The 18319-nt window shown below is 43.1% G+C and overlaps 2 protein-coding genes across 6 annotated transcripts in view; one reads left to right on the top strand and one right to left on the bottom strand.

Moving 5' to 3' along the window:
- The first annotated feature begins 7469 nt into the window (after nucleotides 1–7469).
- Nucleotides 7470–11588, top strand: LOC122400375. The gene is made up of 10 exons (XM_043401816.1): nucleotides 7470–7494; nucleotides 8331–8466; nucleotides 9324–9469; nucleotides 9678–9804; nucleotides 9895–10006; nucleotides 10466–10527; nucleotides 10595–10711; nucleotides 11080–11208; nucleotides 11268–11351; nucleotides 11414–11588. The coding sequence occupies exons 1-10, from the start codon at nucleotides 7470–7472 to the stop codon at nucleotides 11586–11588; spliced, it is 1113 nt and encodes a 370-aa protein (XP_043257751.1).
- A 236-nt stretch (nucleotides 11589–11824) lies between these two features.
- LOC122399466 overlaps nucleotides 11825–18319 on the bottom strand; it is a 60835-nt gene continuing 54340 nt past the window's right edge. For all 5 annotated transcript variants that reach the window (XM_043400168.1, XM_043400198.1, XM_043400175.1 and 2 more), the window contains 4 exons: nucleotides 15561–16342; nucleotides 15159–15476; nucleotides 14322–14646; nucleotides 11825–13772 (listed from right to left, as the gene is read on the bottom strand). In XM_043400168.1, coding sequence (XP_043256103.1) covers nucleotides 13362–13772; nucleotides 14322–14646; nucleotides 15159–15476; nucleotides 15561–16342 — 1836 coding nt within the window. In that variant the 3' untranslated portion in view covers nucleotides 11825–13361. The remainder of the gene's footprint in view (nucleotides 13773–14321; nucleotides 14647–15158; nucleotides 15477–15560; nucleotides 16343–18319) is intronic.

Genomic DNA, 18319 nt, shown 5'->3' with positions numbered 1-18319 from the left:
GAATAGATAGACAAAGTTTTCGGGGATATTAAAATATTTCGAATGATTCTGAAAAAATTATTTTTAGTTAAGGGGGTCAATTACAATCATTTTTGGTCATTAGACATACACTTGAAATCCTACCCAGTTTCGAGAAAAAAATTCGAATAAGTAGACAAATTTTTCGGCGATATTAAAGTATTTCAAATCGTTCTGAAAAAATTATTTTTAGTTAAGGGAATCGATTACAATCATTTTTGGTGAATAGACATACCCCCAAAATCCTACACACTTTCGAAAAAAAAATTCGAATAGGTAGACAAATTTTTCGAGGATATTAAAATATTTCGAATGATTCTGAAAAAATTATTTTTAGTTAAGGGGGTCAATTACAATTAATTTTGGCTAATAGACTTACCCCCAAAATCCTACGCACTTTCGAGAAAAAAAATTCTAATAGGTAGACAAATTTTTCGGGGATATTAAAATATTTCGAATCGTTCTGAAAAAATTACTTTTGGCTGCGAGGGTCAATTACAATCATTTTTGGCCATTAGACATACACTTGAAATCCTACCCAGTTTTGAGATAAAAATTCTTTACCGAAAATATAATGTCTGCCCAATGAATGAATGATTCCCCTGAAGATTGACGCGTATGTTTAAGAAATTATATCTTCTAAACGAATCGGAGGATTTTAAAATTTCAACCTGCAAACAACGCGTATTTCAGTGAAGAATATTTCGTAATTTTAACAATGTTGGAGAAATTGTTCGACAACTCCATAAACCTCGTCTGTGACACTGTTGTCAAAGTGTTGTACCGATCGAGAGAAGTACACGGAATATCGTCGAGTGTTTAGACCGCGAACGCACTTGTTAGTCAAACCCGCCGAAACAGATTCAAACTAGAGACACTTGCACCGCGGAACATATTTATCGTTTCGACGGAAGTTTCGACGCGAGTCTCGCATCAAACTGATAAAGTTTGGCCGAACGTTTCGGGGCGTGCACGGCCCCGCGCGTTCGAACAATGGCAATATTTCCAACATAATAGATACACGATGAACTTTAATGCAATTTCGTGCCCGCGAAGCATTACCCAGAAGCCATCGTCTCGCGAATCTAATACGACGGTGTTATTCATCCGCCGGCCAACCGGGGGGGACTTTTCCAACTTCTGGCGAATCTCACCCGCCGCGCGTTAGAGTTTTCGAAGGGGCTGCACACAATTCCAGGGTCCGGTTTAAACGACGTCGGTGGCCAGATCGAGGAAAGAGAGTGTGTTCTCCACGAAAATTCAGATTCCCCGGCGATAATGCCTCCCCCCCCCCTCGCCTGGCCAGGGGTCGTTCGACTTAAAAAACCGACCGAGCATGGAATATTTAAATTCCTCTCGGAAATTGTCCTGCCCTCGCATACTGCCGCGCAGAACCCGCTTCGTTACCCCTCGCGATTATTGCGCCTAGGACAGAAAGCACCTCATATGCCCGCATACCGAGCCGTGCTTCCACTCTCACGACGATATTAATATTTCGCGTCGCGATGTTGCGTTAATATAGCTCGCGCGTTGAGCAGAACTCGCGCTGGATGCCCTGGAAAGGATATCGTAGATCGTGGTCTAACGACATTCTCTCTGGAAGGACCAAACGAATATCTAGGCCACTCCATAACTTCTGACATCCTAGAATATTGGATAGTCTTTTCTTATATTTTTTTTTTGATATTAGATCCTATAAACCTGCATTTAAAACGTTTGTTAGTATCGTGGTAACGTGTGATTGAGTGGAGTTTATTTCCTTATTTTCGTGTGTTGGTGCAGAGGGAAAACGACGAGTGCTTGCGAGAAAGACAAGAGCTTGGCCCTCTGGCGGCGAGTACGAGAGGTGTCGCCACAGTACTAGCAAATAAGGTCATCCACATGAAATCCTCGAATTTATTTGATCAAATTGAAGGATTATTCCACCGTAAAACAAGTATTTTTAATTTTGAATAATCTTTCCCCAAAGATCTATATAATAGATTTCCTCAGAAATGTTTTGAAAAGAGATTTCGATCACAGCAACGCTTCGAGGTCTGATTACAATATAATTGCACAATTGTCTCGACTGCAAGAAACGTGTACAATTATTATCGTGTTTATGCGTTTCCGCTCGACCCTCGGGCGTAAATATAAAAAGTCCGCGGCGTAGTTCCTCGCGGCACTCGTATATCTATACGTTCGCAGCTTTTTCGTTCGCGAAAGTTTAACCGAGGCACCGATTCCGCCGTAGTCCCTCCCCCGGCGGTATTCAAATGAATATTGCAGTTAGGCGAAACTGAGTTGGTACATAAAAGTGTGGGATTCTGTTTGCCGGCAGATAAATTATATCCGGCGCCGTGGGGAACTTTTATAAATACTAGGGCGACGAGACCAACCCTGGACCCTTATAATCAGCCAGAGTGTCGAAAGGAATCGCGCTGGGTGTTTTTCAGTCACTGATACAATTCGTTTTTTGACGATATTCGATATAAAAGTATCCTAGTTACTCGAGATTTTTTAATTTATTATTACGTCACATAATTAATTCGAACTTTTTCTGACCCTTTTTTGAAACCCTTATGGACGTCTCAAAGCACCTGTAACGGGAAAATAATCTATTATTATATTATAGTTTAAAGCATTCAAGGTCTATGCACTCTCAGATCTTACAGAACGTTGAACAGTATAATTTTCTCCCGTATCTTAAGAAATAATTTTTAATTCGCAGATTTTTATATTAAAAATATTTGTAAGGAGCTTTGGAAATGGTGTTTTATTCCGAACCCGCGTCCATGTAAATAAAAGCGACGCGCTGGGCGATAAAGTGTCGCGGACATCGGTATAAAATTGTATAAAACATCGACGTTCGTAGCTGCCTACCGCGTATATCTTGTGCAACGACACAACGAATGTCAGTTGTTAACTGTCGGCCATGCGATGAAAACTGTCCAACGGTATTGATGATATACCGGGGTGATTGATGTCGCTACGAGTAGAAACGAATGAGCTGATCCACCAACGAGATTCAACCTTGCAACGCGTAATTATCGTGCTATTTTAAAATTAACTCGGTTCGTACAGAGTTTCGATCGATCCATTTCTATATAATAATACAATCTGCCATGGGAATATAGATCGCGTTGACGGTGGTCTAACAGACGGTGTGACACGATAAATTAACGTCAGTAAAAAAAAATTTGTTTCGAATAATATTTCGACAGGATGTAACGATCTATCTATTTTTGCAAAATTATTTCACGCTGTTCGCGATTAATTTATAACTTCGTCGAACCTCTTTTGGGAATTTCAGCGATACTTTGGCTCCCCGTCGCAATGCCGTGCCAAAAGTTCTGCTCCTCCCAGAAGGATCGACCGATCGAAGATTCGGAATGGTTGGCACTGGCGGTGCAGATATTCTTAACGGCTCATCGTCTCTTAACAAATTTCACGGACTTCTTTAGGTCTGTTCAACGGTTCTTTAATTCGAGATAATTGCATCTCGAAGATTTTTATGTGTTGAAAGATTAGGTTCCGTATGGTTAAATGTTGCGACACGCACGATGATATCCCTTTGCACGGAGCTTTGGACGTCGTGATCGCGACAATGAAGATCCAACGACCTGGATTGTTTTGCAATATGTTCCTGTGTGTACGACATCGAGAACCAGAAGACGTGCTCCATAACATCGTTCACAAAGTAGCATTTATTCTCAATAGTTATAAATTCCAGCATTCGAGTAACAACTTTTAAAAGTTAATTGAAAATTTAATTGTTTATATTTATTGTACCCTCCTGAGAGTATCATCAATGGATTGGTGGGGTTCCCCCGATTAAAACGAGTACAAACATGCCCCTATTCTGGATACATATTTTTTTAACGTGGTCGAAAGATTTTTGGAAAATTCGGAAAACGTGTAATCGAAAGTGGTGCGAATATGGTCGAGTTTGTACTCATTTTCTTTGGGAAGAGCTCACCTATTCATCGATAATAGTCTCGTGAACATATATCAAACTTCTCGATTGATATAGACAATAAATATAAGGAAGAAAGTACATGTTGAATTGCTTCGAATTGTTAGGCTGTAATCCAGTTTCCGTTGAATGGGTATTTTATTTGTTACCTCGTACCTGTTACGAACAGGTAAATGCAATCTTGAAAAGTCGAGAAAAATGCTGCGCGATCGAGACCATCATGCGCGACCTGAAAGACGTTCTTTGCATCTTGGAAGAATTCCCCCCCAGTTCCACGACGGAGAGACTTCAAACGCTATCCTTACTCCTGAAAGAAATAGCGAAAAACCTCGTTTGCTGCGATCAAAGTTACGAAGGTAATATCTACATTACGCAACGATTAAAATGCAACGGAGTCTAGATAACCGAGCGTCGTTGCAACCATCCTCGACATAATATAACAATTAATTTATCTTTCCATTCGTTCAACGTGAATAAAAATTGTCAAAACAACGAACAAGACTACAATTTCGACGAGGCCAGAAATTAAATGAAGGATTGTTTAATAAGAGAGAAATCGCGGGAAATTTGTCGCGTTAAATAATTAGTTGTCATGGAATGTAGGGTAATCCCGCTCGTTCCACTCCGGAAAAGATTTTTCCCTGGCGCTAATGAGATTGCGAGGGTTGCTAACAAAGTGCACACGATGCATGCGAAATCCTCGAGTTTTGTAACGTTTGTACGACGTCGTAGAGCCGCTCCACTGTGCCCAGACGAAGCTGTTACTCTGTCTGGTCAACAAATTTATTCGTACATGGAGCGAAAAGAGATCCGCGACAGGAGTCTGCGTCAGGGTCTGCAGATTCTGCGATCGCGTTATCACCGAAACAACGCGACAATGGGCGAGTAATACTCAAAATATTATAACAAGATAGATTTAAATATTTAAAAATTCAATCTTAAATATTTAAACGGTGTTTTATATTTAATATCGTTGATTACAACACTCTGTTTTAATCTCTCTATAAACTGACGATCTAAAATATCAATTTTATTATGATTTTATCTCAAATAAATATGGATACTTCTGAAGATTAAACACGAGTTTCAGGGTTCCAAAAAATCCTGCACGCGGCTGATTATCGCAACGATTCATTTCCAGGGAGCCTTTTGCTGCAAGGACGCGCAATTGTACAACAATATCTGCGACAAGTGGGCTTTGCAACGATCGATATCGGTTAGTTTCGATGCCCCCCGACTGTCCGTATCGCGGGAAATAAATCCAGAGTCCACTGTCGTTAATAGGGTGCCGGCAAAGACGAGGAGATAAAATCGAAGCGCTCGGAACGCGAACCGTTTGCAGACAACGACGAAGATTACTCGAGTGTGTACACGACGACGGAGAAACGATCGCGAATACGCCCCGTGGATGACAGTTCGCGAAAACTTGACGACTACGGATCGACGATAAAACGTCCAAGTGCGACGCGTCGCGCGGGACCGGAAGTGCCCTCGAGAAGAACAGAGGAGGAGAGTCGAGCGGATAAATTCGACGCAGATTTAACGAAGACGGATCGCAGTGTCGAGGAAAAGATGAAAACTCGAAAGAAGAGTCCTCGCGACGTCGACAGGTAACGAGACCAATGTTTATTTAGTTATTAAATGGGTAAAAATTCATTAGAGTACGAGAGAAAAGAAAAAAGGTGAGGTAGAAAGCCGTGAATAAAGTAGAATTGATATTATACAATCTGCAGTAATACGAGTAACAATTTTTAAAGTTTAAAATTAAGAGTTAAATTTGTTATATATATTGTATCTTCCTAAGAGTGTTATCAATGAATTGGTGAGGTTCTCCCGATTAAAACGAGTACAAACACGACCCTATTCTGGACACATATTTTTTTAACGTGGTCGAAAGATTTTTGGAAATCGTGTGATTGAAAGTGGTTCGAATATGGTCGTGTTTGTACTCATTCTCTTCGGGATGAGCTCGCCAATCCATCGATGATGCTCTTGTAAGCATATATCAAACTTCTGAAATATAGAGAAAAAATCGAAGATAGATAGTTCGTAGTTTTCCTTTGCGAGAGTATCCAATGGCGTTGGATGGACTTTGAGTAACCATGCTCCGTGCAGAGACAGGTTGGAGAGGACACGGGACCCGGACGAAGAAAGAACGATCCGTAAAATGAAGAAAATTAAAAGGGTCGATAGGAAGGACTCTTACCGGAAGCGGCGCGAAATAGACGATGCCTGGAGGACGAACACGAACACGGACACGGAGGAAAGTGATGTTACTCGATCTCGACGAGATAGAAGAGATCCGTCTGCGGGGAAAAAATACGATCGCGAAGCTGAAGAAGGCGAGGACGTCGATTTCTCGCGTCGGAAGATGAGATCCGATCGAAGTCGAGCAAAAGAGGAGCCCAGGCGAGAGAGAAAGCTTTATAGGTGCCGATAGAGATTATCTCCGCGCGTAAAATCTATTTATAAATAGACTGGATGCTCCATGGATCGGTAGGAGCGTTGGTTGTTCGAAAGTTTCAGCGTGGTAACCTTGCAGGGACAGGTTCGCGGGGGGAGAAACGGAGAAACTTGTCGGGAAGATGGACGATACGGGCTACGAGGGTAAAACAAGCCACCGACGAGGCGGAAAGAAGCTGCGAAAGGTAAAGAACGACGAAACGGAAGAAACGGCGGATACAAGCGAGAGCAAAGGGACTCGCGGCCGAAGGAGGAAAAACGCAGATGCGTTTGACAGCGGAAGGAAGGGAGCGTCTTCTTACGGTCCTGATGAAGAAGGAGCTGCTCTTAAGCGTGATGGAAAGCGGAGAGATCGCTCGAGCAGAGAACGCGAAGGAACTGATTCTGACTTAACGAGGAAACGTAAAGGCGGTAGATACACTTTCCGAAACGTTTTTATCCACGGTCGTTATCTGAAAAAGTTAACTGTACCAGAAAATGCGGTATTGTTATCTCCTTGCAAAAAGATACTATTGCACTTGTAAACGATTAGTCAGAAGCTACGACAGAGTCTCGAACGCGTCTAATAATCTGTACAGTAGTCCCTCGCTCGTTGACTGAACTTCTCCTCGCCTTGATAGCGTGAAAACATCCCCCACTAGTATTATTTTTATTTTACGAATTTTTCTTAGACTGTTCTAGTATTTCGATCCTATCAGAAACACTCGTTAAGGAGAAATTAAAAAGTATGAAGCATGAAAGTTTGAAATGACCAAACAACACTCGTTTAAGAAAATTTGAATTTCACCCTGATTTCTTGCTTAGTAAAAGTAATGAGCATAACGTCGAAATGAAGTTTTCCATTGCACGCGAAGGTAAGGCACGCGATAGGAGCGCGAGAGATAAATCAACGATCGGTTCGGAGAGTCGGAGTAAGAAAGAGAGGAGCGTAACTGGTAGGAAGAAGGAACGTAGAGTGGCGGATTCGAATAGAACGGACGACGATTACAGCAAGATAAATGGACCTCCTTATCGCGGAAGAAAACCAAGAGCTATGGGACTTTACGACGTCGAAACCGGTAAGACGAAGTAATTCGAATTTCTGAAATTGGAAAACAATTTCTCTCTTCTGGCGCAGAAATTAGTCGCAGCTAGGAAAATGCTCGAGTTTGGGCGAGGCTTGATCCTAAGAATAAGCTGAATCCGATTTCTGCATCGAATAATGAGGTTCAAACTTGGGCAAATCTCGTCAAACCTTGTCAAATTAGACGAGACAGCAGAGTTTGTTTTAGTTTGTTGCCTCGTCTCGTTTGACAAAGTTTAGACTCGACTCATCCCGCGTTAACCAACGTTCTAAAATATGCGAGGCTGGTATCATAAATCTGTAAGGATGTATTCTCGAAATATTCGGACGAAGCTCAAGAAATTACAAAAGTTATGCAAGTTTAAACGCGGTGGTTTGAGCAGTCCCTCGCTTTGGGACGCGGCTGGCGCAGAGCAAATACCGCGGAAATTGAAGGAAAGCTTGAAAATTTTAAACGCTGTAAACTACCACTCGATGACAAAGTTTCGCTAACGATGCAAAAACTCGTTAACGGACGATTTATTTAAAAAATACGGGTAAAAGAACGCGGAAAATAATGATGAAAAATTGTTTAGCAAATTCACGTGTCGATTTCGCGATTTGATGCAACGAGACCTCGTTTTCGAAACGGCGATATCTAACTCGGCTTCATTATCGAGATTCCTGATTCAATGGAGATTGGCTGAAGTCCGATACCAAATCGTCAATTAATGGGGAACACTTTGGGTCTGCGAACGTTTGGTCATCATTATCGTATCGTATCCAAATAATGCGGTTTACGTATGTACGGTACGTCAAGTCCGCCGTACTCGTGAAATTCCTCCGTTGCAGACCATCGGAGCTCTATCGAGTACCAATTATCAGACCAGCACTTCGTGAAGCAGGGTTGGACCGTGCTACCGATTGCCAAAACCATGACGAAAATCGTCCAGTACCAAGCAAGGCTTGCGAAACCTCATCTGAACTGGTATGTATAGCAACGATTCGTGAATTGTGGCCTAACGGATAACACGGATTGCACGTCGAGTACCGAAACGCATCGTAACTTCGTCGATCTATCAATTATACCTCGATCGTTCTTTAATTTCTGCAAATACAATTTCGAAACGTTCCATTCTATGGGCAAGCATACTCGAGTTTAATATTTCTATAAAAATCGACTTTAAATAGCAAATATTCGTTGCACTAGAAAGTGCATTTATCTGAAAAGTAGTATCTTTAAAATTTCGTCTATTGGGTACGTTGCTGGGTTCGATTAGGGGACCACGTCATCCGTGGAACTCGATCGTGCGAAGTAGCTCGTTAAATGTTATGCGTCAACGAATCGACGACGTAATACTAACACGAGGGTTATCCCAGTAGATGATACACACGCTCCTCGATTCCCCGACCCATCCAACCATTACCAAATAAGTATACAGGGTGTAACGTGATGTATGGAAATCATTTCGAATATGATAAAAAAAGTTCCTGTCAAATTGTGTCAAATTGAACTTTGAATTCATCGATAATTGGTATTCTAAGAATAAAGAAAAACATTTTAATATTCAAAAATCAATTTTGGAGTAACGAATATTTTTTTGCAAATTTCGCAGAATTATTTAACCTTTTTTAACTAACTTCCATGAAACTAGAAGGCAAACAAAAAGATTTCTTAATTCGTATTGTACGAAACTCCGTGAAACTTCGGGATCAGTTGCTAACGAGCTATTAGGTCGAAGCGTGTAGCTAACACGATGATCTCGCGAACAGTGTCCTGTTCGAGTTTGTTTTAACAAACTAACTTCTCTAATTTGTTGAAATCATTAATCTCTCCCGCGACAGGTTCGAGAAGCACAAACTGGATGGAAAAATCTATTACGACGATGGATCTACTGTTTTCCTGAATTTTCGTATCGACGGATCGGGCCAAGTGTTCCATCCAAATGGAAAACTGGCCATCGAGGTCTGCAGACCGGAAAATCGAAAATGTAAGTGACAAATAGCTTAATTACAACTGCATTTATAAATGCTTGGCCAAATAATGCTATTATCCATGTAATTTGGAAAATTCTCAAACTGTCCAAGTCTTTTGTTATTCCGGAACTGAAAATGGCGGATATGCATATACGTTTGAGAGGAATACTGTTGCACGAGTTTTTAGGAAATGTGTCGTAACTCGTTGAAATGGTTTTCAAGACGATATGTGTACTGTGTTCAGCCCAGGGGGCAAGGATTGCGTGGGCGTGGAGAGGAAATCGGAAATTGTCGCGGTGTTCGACACGACGGGCAACGGTGCTGTCTTCGACGAGGACGGCGCGACGAGGTCCGTGACGGAAAAGAATTTCCCAGGAATTTTTAATTACTGTCGAGGGGTCGAGACACCTTCAATTCAAGTTTCCAATTATTTCTACAGGCTGTCCTACAATCAGATTGGAGGAATTTCGAGGGATAATCCTGCAGGACCGTCGCTGACATGGAAGTGGGACGCCGATGAGAAGAAGTCGATAGTCAAGACTGTATACGCGGTGGGTTGGCAATGTTCATATACAGGGTGTCATTCGGTCGAATGCTTGGATCCCTCCTAAGAAAATAATTTTAATTGCAAATGATATTACTTCGTGATTTATTTCAATTTTAGCTCAGCAGTTGGGTAAACATTTTAACGTTCGAAAGTGCAATATGGGTGGATTCCTTATAAAACAAAAATAAATTGAAAATTCTGTAGACTGCAAATGATATTACTTTGTGATTTATTCCAATTTTAGCTCAGCAGTTGGGTTAAAATTTTAACGTTCGAAAGTGCAATATGGGTGGATTCCTTATAAAAGAAAAATAAATTGAAAATGTAGAATAATGATTTTCTGTTTGCAGCTTTATTTTCGAGAAAATTGAGTGACAAACTGCTGAGCTAAAATTGGAATAAATCACGAAGTAATATCATTAGCAGTCTATATAATTTCCAATTTCCAAATTTGGTAATCCAGGAGAAGCCAGCAGCGCATTTGGAACGATTTTTGCATCCACGATTGCGACCAGCGTTAAAAAGGTAAGGATATTGGAGGAGATTGGTGAGATTTACGTGGATCTGAATGATCGATACGCGATGCGTTCAGTTCCGGAAGTGGGAAAGCAACGGCGTCTCCGGCGAGCTCGCGGAATAAGGAGAAGAAGGTCGCGGAACAGGAACACGTTGTCGCGGCGCACGACGAAGAAGAAGAGGTCGCGTCCAGGTACGTCGGGAGAAAAAAGTAGTACAATTGTACTCGAGAGATACTAATTACAACGGGACCCGCTCCAGTCCACGAAACGTTAATAATCGAGTTTTTCAATTAACGACCAACTACCTTCGATGCCAGCTGCGTCACAACATGGCTCGCTAAATGGGTTAAGGAACGCTGCATGCCGGGTAATTTGCCTGAATAAATTAATGCCGCGCTCGAGTTACGATTTCGCGCACGGAAATTGGCGGCAACGTTGAAACACACAGAATTCCAAACCGATAACAACACTTTGGAGTAGAAATATATGAGCTTGAAAAAGCTCCGAAATATTGTAATATTTACATAGGAAATCGTCGAACGTATTTTGCACGTTTCAGAGAAAACTTTCGCGAAGAAACTTGCCATCTGAAGGTGATCTGCATGAAATTAACCGATCATGTCAGTTTGAGGATTCTAAACAGAAGGAATATCAATCTCCAGTTTTTTGCTGTTGGAAAAAGCATTAGGTAAGAAGAGACCAGTTTGATGTTTCTTACGTATTAACGCCGCGATAAAATGATTGCAGAATAGAATTGGGGACGATTTTGAACCTCGACAAGGAAGTGAAATCCTATTTCGTGGACTCGAGTTCCAAACACGCCATGTTAAAGTAAGCTATCGAATCAGAAACAACTTTAAACGAAACATTAATTTTCTGTTCGTTCGCGACAGGTGTAAATTCGATAAACTATCGTCCGCCAAGTTAGAAGCGGACAGCAGTTTGCTGGTTCTGGCCAAGAACTTGCGAGAAGTCAAGAAATCGGCCGTACAACGTAAACTCATGGTCGCCAAGTATAGACCGTATTTGCGCGCGTGGGAACAATCAAAAACTCGATGTCGTCCGTGATTTTTCGATCGACATTTTTGTAACGGACGAACACTTTAATAGTAAAAAATGTTACCTTGTCTTCTTTCTTCGAAAACAGACCTGGAAATGGAAAAATGAAAATTTATTTGGTCTCGATCTGAACTCTGAAGGGACGAAGAATAGGAACGCAGGATTGTATAAATAAAAATGATTATGTAATTAAAATAATTATGAAATAATCAAATCTTGTCTTAATGTATACATTCCTCGTGCCAGTGTAACGATGTATACAATATGAGACACGCTGGTAAGCGTGTCCACATGTGTATGGTCCGATCAAATCTGCAACGTGAAGCGGCGAAACTCGAACATTTAGTTCCCGAAAGTCAGCCAACGAGTTATTATCCCGGCCTCCGGTGACGTCCGTGTGCGTTACAACCGTATGTTTATTAAATTAGACGCACTTTGACCAACGAGCGGTCCTCCCGCGAACTAAACGCGCAAGCTCCGCGCGCACGTTCTGTGTGTCAGTGTGTTTGTGTGCTTACGACACATACTTAAAACATATCCCCCGGGGTCGGGGAATATGTACTCTTGAAAATCATAAATACTAAGCGAAGAGGGGTCCGAGAGGGGGAGGGTGGAAAAATCTAAGAAAGAATGCAAGGCGAGGAACGTGTGTGGGGGTGGAGGGTGGAACGTCTTGGCAATAATTTCGATGAATAAATTAGGGTTAGATCGATCGAATGGGGAAGAGCGTGGAGTTAGAAACGATGCAATAGTTAAGGGATCAATAAATAAGCTCGCTTCGCGAGCGTACGAAGGGTCAGCCACGAGCTCCGTGAACGTCGACGTGTAACGTCCAGCGTCGCGGCGACCTTCCACCACGAAAGGTCGACGACGCGAAACCCATGGCGCGACGAGAACAATGAGGTAAAAAACGATGTTGGAAGAAAGAGGAATACCTTTCGACGTGCACGAATCGTGTATAAATAATCGTGCGTACGCGCGATGATTCGTAAAACGAACGTCGCTTAAACGCGGTTGGTATCGTTCGTCTTTCGTGCAGCGAAGTAAAAAAAACGTTGCTCGTGTCGCCTCTGCGTTCGTTTTAAGAATCATTACCGCATTCGAAGGAACCCGCGCGTCTCGTTGGGCCGTCTGACTACTCTCGACTTATTTACAATGCCCCTCGAGACGGCTCCGGCGATCGTCTGACGAGCCTTGCATCGCAGCACGCCGCGACTTACTCTTATACCGCGCGATTAGGCTAGTTTCGTTTCTACTGCGATCACAACGTGCCACCAAGTCCGGCTCGAAGAACACCGGGGAACGTTCCACCGTCGCCGCGACTCGAATTCCTCGACGTTCGGGGGTAGAGCAGCTTCGTTTCGAAGCTCTTTATTCTCGTAGACTGACGATGAAATACTGTTTTTCTCGACCGATGGAACGCGCCCCGACGTCGTCGTTCTTCGACTCCGTCCTCCTCGTTTCCTGTTCTCTCTCCTGCGGAGCACGTCGTTTCCTAGGGCACATATTTACACGGTACCCGAGCATATTCGGCTCGTTCTTTCATTCGAGCGGAACTTGATCGAACGGAAGAAACACACGCGGGCGTTTGATCTGATCGGTCGGCGAAGAGAGTCGTAGGAGAAAGAGATTTCAATTGGGAACGTAGCAGAACGAAAAGAATGTTCGAATTGAATAACATCCCCGAGCAACGCTCTGCTCCTCGAGATCGCCCGTCCTCGAGAGAGAGGGGTGGTCTCCCGTCGTCCTTCACTGAGTTCCTTTTTTCGTCTTGACGCGATCTCAGTTGGCGACCTTCACGAACTCCGGATTCGGCACGGCGCAGTTCTCCGTTGCGTACGCGGGATGGACGAAGCTGCTCCCGGCCATGCCCACGTTCTTCCGGTCCACGGCGCGCACCCTCACGAACAGGAACGCCGCGACCAGCGAGGCCACGACCACCACCAGTAGAAGCATCACCAGACCGCCGACGAAACCTGGCAAACTCATGCAGATCGTCTCGGGATCGGCGGACGCGCTCGCGTTCTGTATCACCACCGTGGTGTCGTTGCTCGAGTTCGTCGTACCGAGGGCAAAGTTCACGTCGCCCGGCGCCACCACCTGGATCGTCCTCGAGGTGTTCACGTCCGTCATTTCTTGGGCCGCTCGTTTGTACACGTGGGTCGACACCAAGGTGATCGTTCGGTAGATACTCTGCAAATTACACGGTGGAAACCAGCTAAGTATAGATCTGAATTATAGATCAGGGGCTGTGCAATGTAGGGGGCGTGGAGGATTCAATATTCAGTATATTACAAACGAGTGGACGTTCAAATGATAGTTGCAGATCTCTGGTATCTGGTGATATCGCTAGTATTCTATTTTCGATTGCTACCCGGAGAACTTGAAACTATATTTCTTATCAGATCTTTAGGCAAATTCATATTTTTATGAAAATTAAAATTTCCCATGATTGTGTAAACATCTACAGTCTACTCCCTCGAGTGCTTGCGAGAGAGACAAGAGCGTAGCCCTCTGGTGACGATTCTCAACATTAACCCCTTGATGTACGATTCAATTTCAAGTAATTTGTCCAAACGTATACTATTTAATTTTGTTTAAGATCGTAAAAGGAATATAAAAATGACGACGAGTAGCCTCACGACTGTGAAACTTGCCAGAGCTTCTAGCGAGTCTCACTCGTTGGGAGTTAATTTTCTAATAACGAAATATGGTCCGAGTACGAATTTACGAGGTACTTACGGAATCGTCGTCTTCCAGATGTTCGTGATCGTCGGACCTCCGCCTCCTAGCGCCCCTAAGCTCGGCTGGAAAACCTTCTACCGACCTCGGGCGACCTCCGAGGGTGGCCAGGTTGCCCTCGAGCTCCTCGGAACCGGCGGTTCCCTTTCTCTTCACGGTCTGGTAGGCCGCTGCCGGGTGACCAGGAAGAGGGGGTGGAGGTAGGTGAATGTTATCCTGTGGACTTTGTGGCGAGCTGCTGGCCGTCGCGTCACCCGGCGTCGAACTGGGCGAAGAGGATGAGGTTTGCGCCTGCGGCGCTGGCACCACGTCCGCGTTCGGTTCGCTGTTCAAAAACGACGGTCAGGGTGAAATTAAATTTCGAGCTACGCATGCGGGGAAACAACTATCCGACTTTGACTCCAACCTGCTTTCACGAAATGATAACAGAGTGATCCCTTTTGGTGCATGATTTTCAAGATATAAATAATTAAAATGAAGTTTAAATGTACTATTAGGTACATATTCTCTTTCAATGCAAAAATACACCAAAACTTATGATCTGAATTTTCTAATAATTATGTTAGTGTCGCTGGTGATGCTATAAAGTGAGAGTATCAGAGAACCATTAAATAGTACTGTTTTCCACAGTCAAATTTGAAAACAGTCAACGTGTTGATCTGATCTAGAGTGAACGTCACATCCTGTGAATAGATGGATGCTCATAATTATCCTACTCTGATTATTTACATCTCAAAAAGTGGCATGTATCTACAGAGATCACTCTACTATTGTTTTGCAGAAGTAAGATCGAAGTTGGACAATTTGTGTCTTGAATATATTGAATGTCTGTCTAACCTGTAAGCTCCAGCTGGACCACTGGGGTGTCTAGGGTCAGCAAACGCTGGTGGTACGCCGTATTCCGGGACCGGTGGTGCTCCGTATTCCGAGCCAAGGTTCTGGTGCACCGCTGCACCGTACTCTTGAGCCAAACCAGCAGCCGGGGCGCCATACTCCAGACCAGGGTGCCCGCACTTTGGCTCGGGACAGTTGTACCGACAGACCTGTATGACGCACTGGAAGTGAACGTTCATGCTGTCGGGGAACTTGAAGGCCTGGAAGTAGGCGAAGCTGACCACCGAGGCGCTGGGTCCGAAATTCTTTATCTTCTGGAACCTATAAAGAGGAAATGGAATTTAAAAAACGACAAAATCTCAAGAATGATCACTCAAAAATAGAGTATATTGAGGATTTACTTACCTGGACATGATCTTGGGCCTGACGACGCAACCGTATTGATCCACCAGCTGGATAGGAGCCCTCTTGCCATCATGGGCGACGCAGTTCCTCACCAGCATGTCGAACTTGTTCTCGTCGTCCTTGATCGCCAAGACCATCGTCATGGTTTGCCCGATCTTAACGATACCGGACACCTCGCTGGCCCACGGGCCCTTGCCCACCTGGATCTGCATCCAACACTGCAGATTGTCGCCGAGAAAGTTCGCGGTGACGGCGTGCAACATGTCCACTTGGAAGGGCCTGAAGGTCACCGCCTTCTCGTAGAAGTCGTACCAGGTGCAACGGAGCTTCCTCGCCTGGTCCCAGACCTCCTGCACGTACGGGTCGTACTGTACGATTATGGTGTTCTCCACGTAGCTGCCCGACGGCGTCGGGGCCCCGTACGCCGCCACGTTGTGATTGGCCGACGAACTCATACCGCAGGAATTTAAAAAGATCTCGAAGGTCGCGCTCAAGTGACCCGTGCCTGGTTTCAAATGAACGCAGTGGGAATCCGAGTAGAAGCCTTTGCTGAAGATCATCCCGTAAAACGGTCGATCGAACTCGATGTTGACACGCATGTGCGTTTTCTCGCACTGGACCTGAAGATGTTTTATCTGGGGCGTATCCGGGGACGCCAACGGCCAGTTCTCCTCGGCGCCATGCGTCACTGGGGGTCCATACTGTGCCGGGGGCCCGTAAACCGACCTGTGTTCCAAGGGCAGCGCGCTGCTGTCCACCAACGGAGCCTCGCATTTCACTCTCTGCAACAAACGATTCAACGTTTGGTTAGCTTCTTCTCTCTACAGGTATCGTAGTCTTCTCGACTCCTGACAGCTTGTACGCTGAGTTTTCCCTCGGAGTTTCTGGGAAAATTAATTATTGAATCTAGGGTTTTCAGCCAGATCGTCTACAGAAGTATACCATGTTTACTTTTGTATTGTTTTAGTTTGTATGTTTGAAATCTGTAAAGGTGGGGGAGACTGGGCCAGTTAGATCGAGGTTTGTGGTGTTTGGGGGCAATTATAGTGAATTATTAAAGATATATATTCTATACTAGATGTAGTGTCTATTTTGCTGTCCACCAACGGAGCTTCGCATTTCACTCTCTGCAACAAACGATTCAACGTTTGGTTAGCTTCTTCTCTCTACAGGTACTGTAGTCTTCTCGACTGGTGACAGCTTGTACGCTGAGTTTTCCCTCGGAGTTTCTGGGAAAATTAATGATTGAATCTAGGGTTTTCAGCCAGATCGTCTACAGAAGTATACCACGTTTGATTTTTTATTATTTTAGTTTGTACGTTTGAAATCTGTAAAGATGGGGAGACTGGGCTAGTTAGATCGAGGTTTGTGATGTTTGGGAATAATTATAGTGAATTATTAAAGATATATATTCTATACTAGATGTAGTGTCTCTTATTATTACAGTCTGAACCAATCGGTCCGTGAATTCTGTTTTCCTTCTGTATTTTATATAATTATATGAAGATATGTTAATTTTAGCAGAGTGCTTGAAGAGGAGTTGAACTACATTTTTGTTTAATCTTCATAGTTCATACTTGGTTGAGCATTTCGGTCGACTCACGAGGAATTTGCCTGTCGAGTTCTTTGACTCTCAGTCGATACCTAAGCCAAGTTCTACAGCATCTTCGATAACCGTGATATTCTCTAATTTAAGAAAACGAATCCCTCGCCAAAGTGAAAGTTACTATCTTTGATTTCATTGCCAATACGAAAAGGATCATTGCGAGCAATTAGTCTTTCCTTAAACGCGATCGTTATGAGTCTATCTTCGATCAAACGTTTCGTATATTTACGAGTTATATTGATACTGCAGCAGTATAAATATGAACATCTACCTAAATTCCTGACAGAGCTATAATGTAGACGTCTGAATCAATATTGACATAATTATGATGGCTACCCGAACGTTCAAATTGCTACCAAAGTTTAATGACTGAATGTGGCAATCAAACTTAATTGAAAATAATAATTTAATAGATATAGAATCACGCCAGGTCGTTCTTTTTATGATAAAACACAGAAACATCAGTTAAGTATTTTGGTTGTATTATAGAACGTTTATATATTAAAATAAATTTAATTCCGTCTTGTCCTGTTAATCAGCGAATTTAATCAACAATTTAAGCGGCTGTTTATTTAACTTCTTAAAGATATACACAGTAGTAAATTATTACGCGTTTACCGCGATGACCAACAATAATCGATCGTGGTTTAAGCTCAAAATAGCTGCGGTCGCTTATGCGGTATCGGACCGTTGAGAATGACCGAAAATGATTATAGCTGTGGTAATCATTTGCGAAATATTATACTAATTGCAGCATACTTCCGTAATGAAACCTGTTCACATTGTTTCGTAAAACTGAGCTTCGAGTGTGTTGTTGTTCCATGCACACGTATACATGAATGGCCTGAATTCACACGTGACAAGCTAAACAGACTATGACAACTACAAAGCATAGGATGAAAAACTGTAATCCTGCATTATACACAGTTTAAAACAGTTTTACTGCTTTCGTCAAACGAATGGTGCTTACACTTTTCAGAAACAAATACACCCAATTTATTGCAAAGCAGATTTATTCCTTGAAGCTTGTCGAAAGAGACTATTTGCATGTGTTCGATCGAACAGTGAACAAACTATTGATATTTTGTTAGTTGGTTGAGATCACAACATTTCAATTGTAGCTCGGTATACTTTCGTAGAAGGGGAATGATCA

Source organism: Colletes gigas, unplaced genomic scaffold (genome assembly GCF_013123115.1).
Source record: "Colletes gigas isolate AHSC1104 unplaced genomic scaffold, ASM1312311v1 Colletes_gigas_Sc00002, whole genome shotgun sequence".
Lineage (NCBI taxonomy): Eukaryota > Metazoa > Arthropoda > Insecta > Hymenoptera > Colletidae > Colletes > Colletes gigas.
Note: the sequence above shows the minus strand (reverse complement) of the source record. Positions and strands in the feature narration are given on the sequence as shown.

Bases quoted from the DNA above. Each gene is read 5' to 3' on its own strand.
- LOC122400375 (XM_043401816.1), top strand. From the start codon at position 7,470: ATGGGACTTTACGACGTCGAAACCG. The intron at 10,007-10,465 runs GTGGGTTGGCAA...TTGGTAATCCAG, and splicing joins TAGTCAAGACTGTATACGCG to GAGAAGCCAGCAGCGCATTT. The intron at 10,712-11,079 runs GTACGTCGGGAG...TGCACGTTTCAG, and splicing joins GAAGAAGAGGTCGCGTCCAG to AGAAAACTTTCGCGAAGAAA.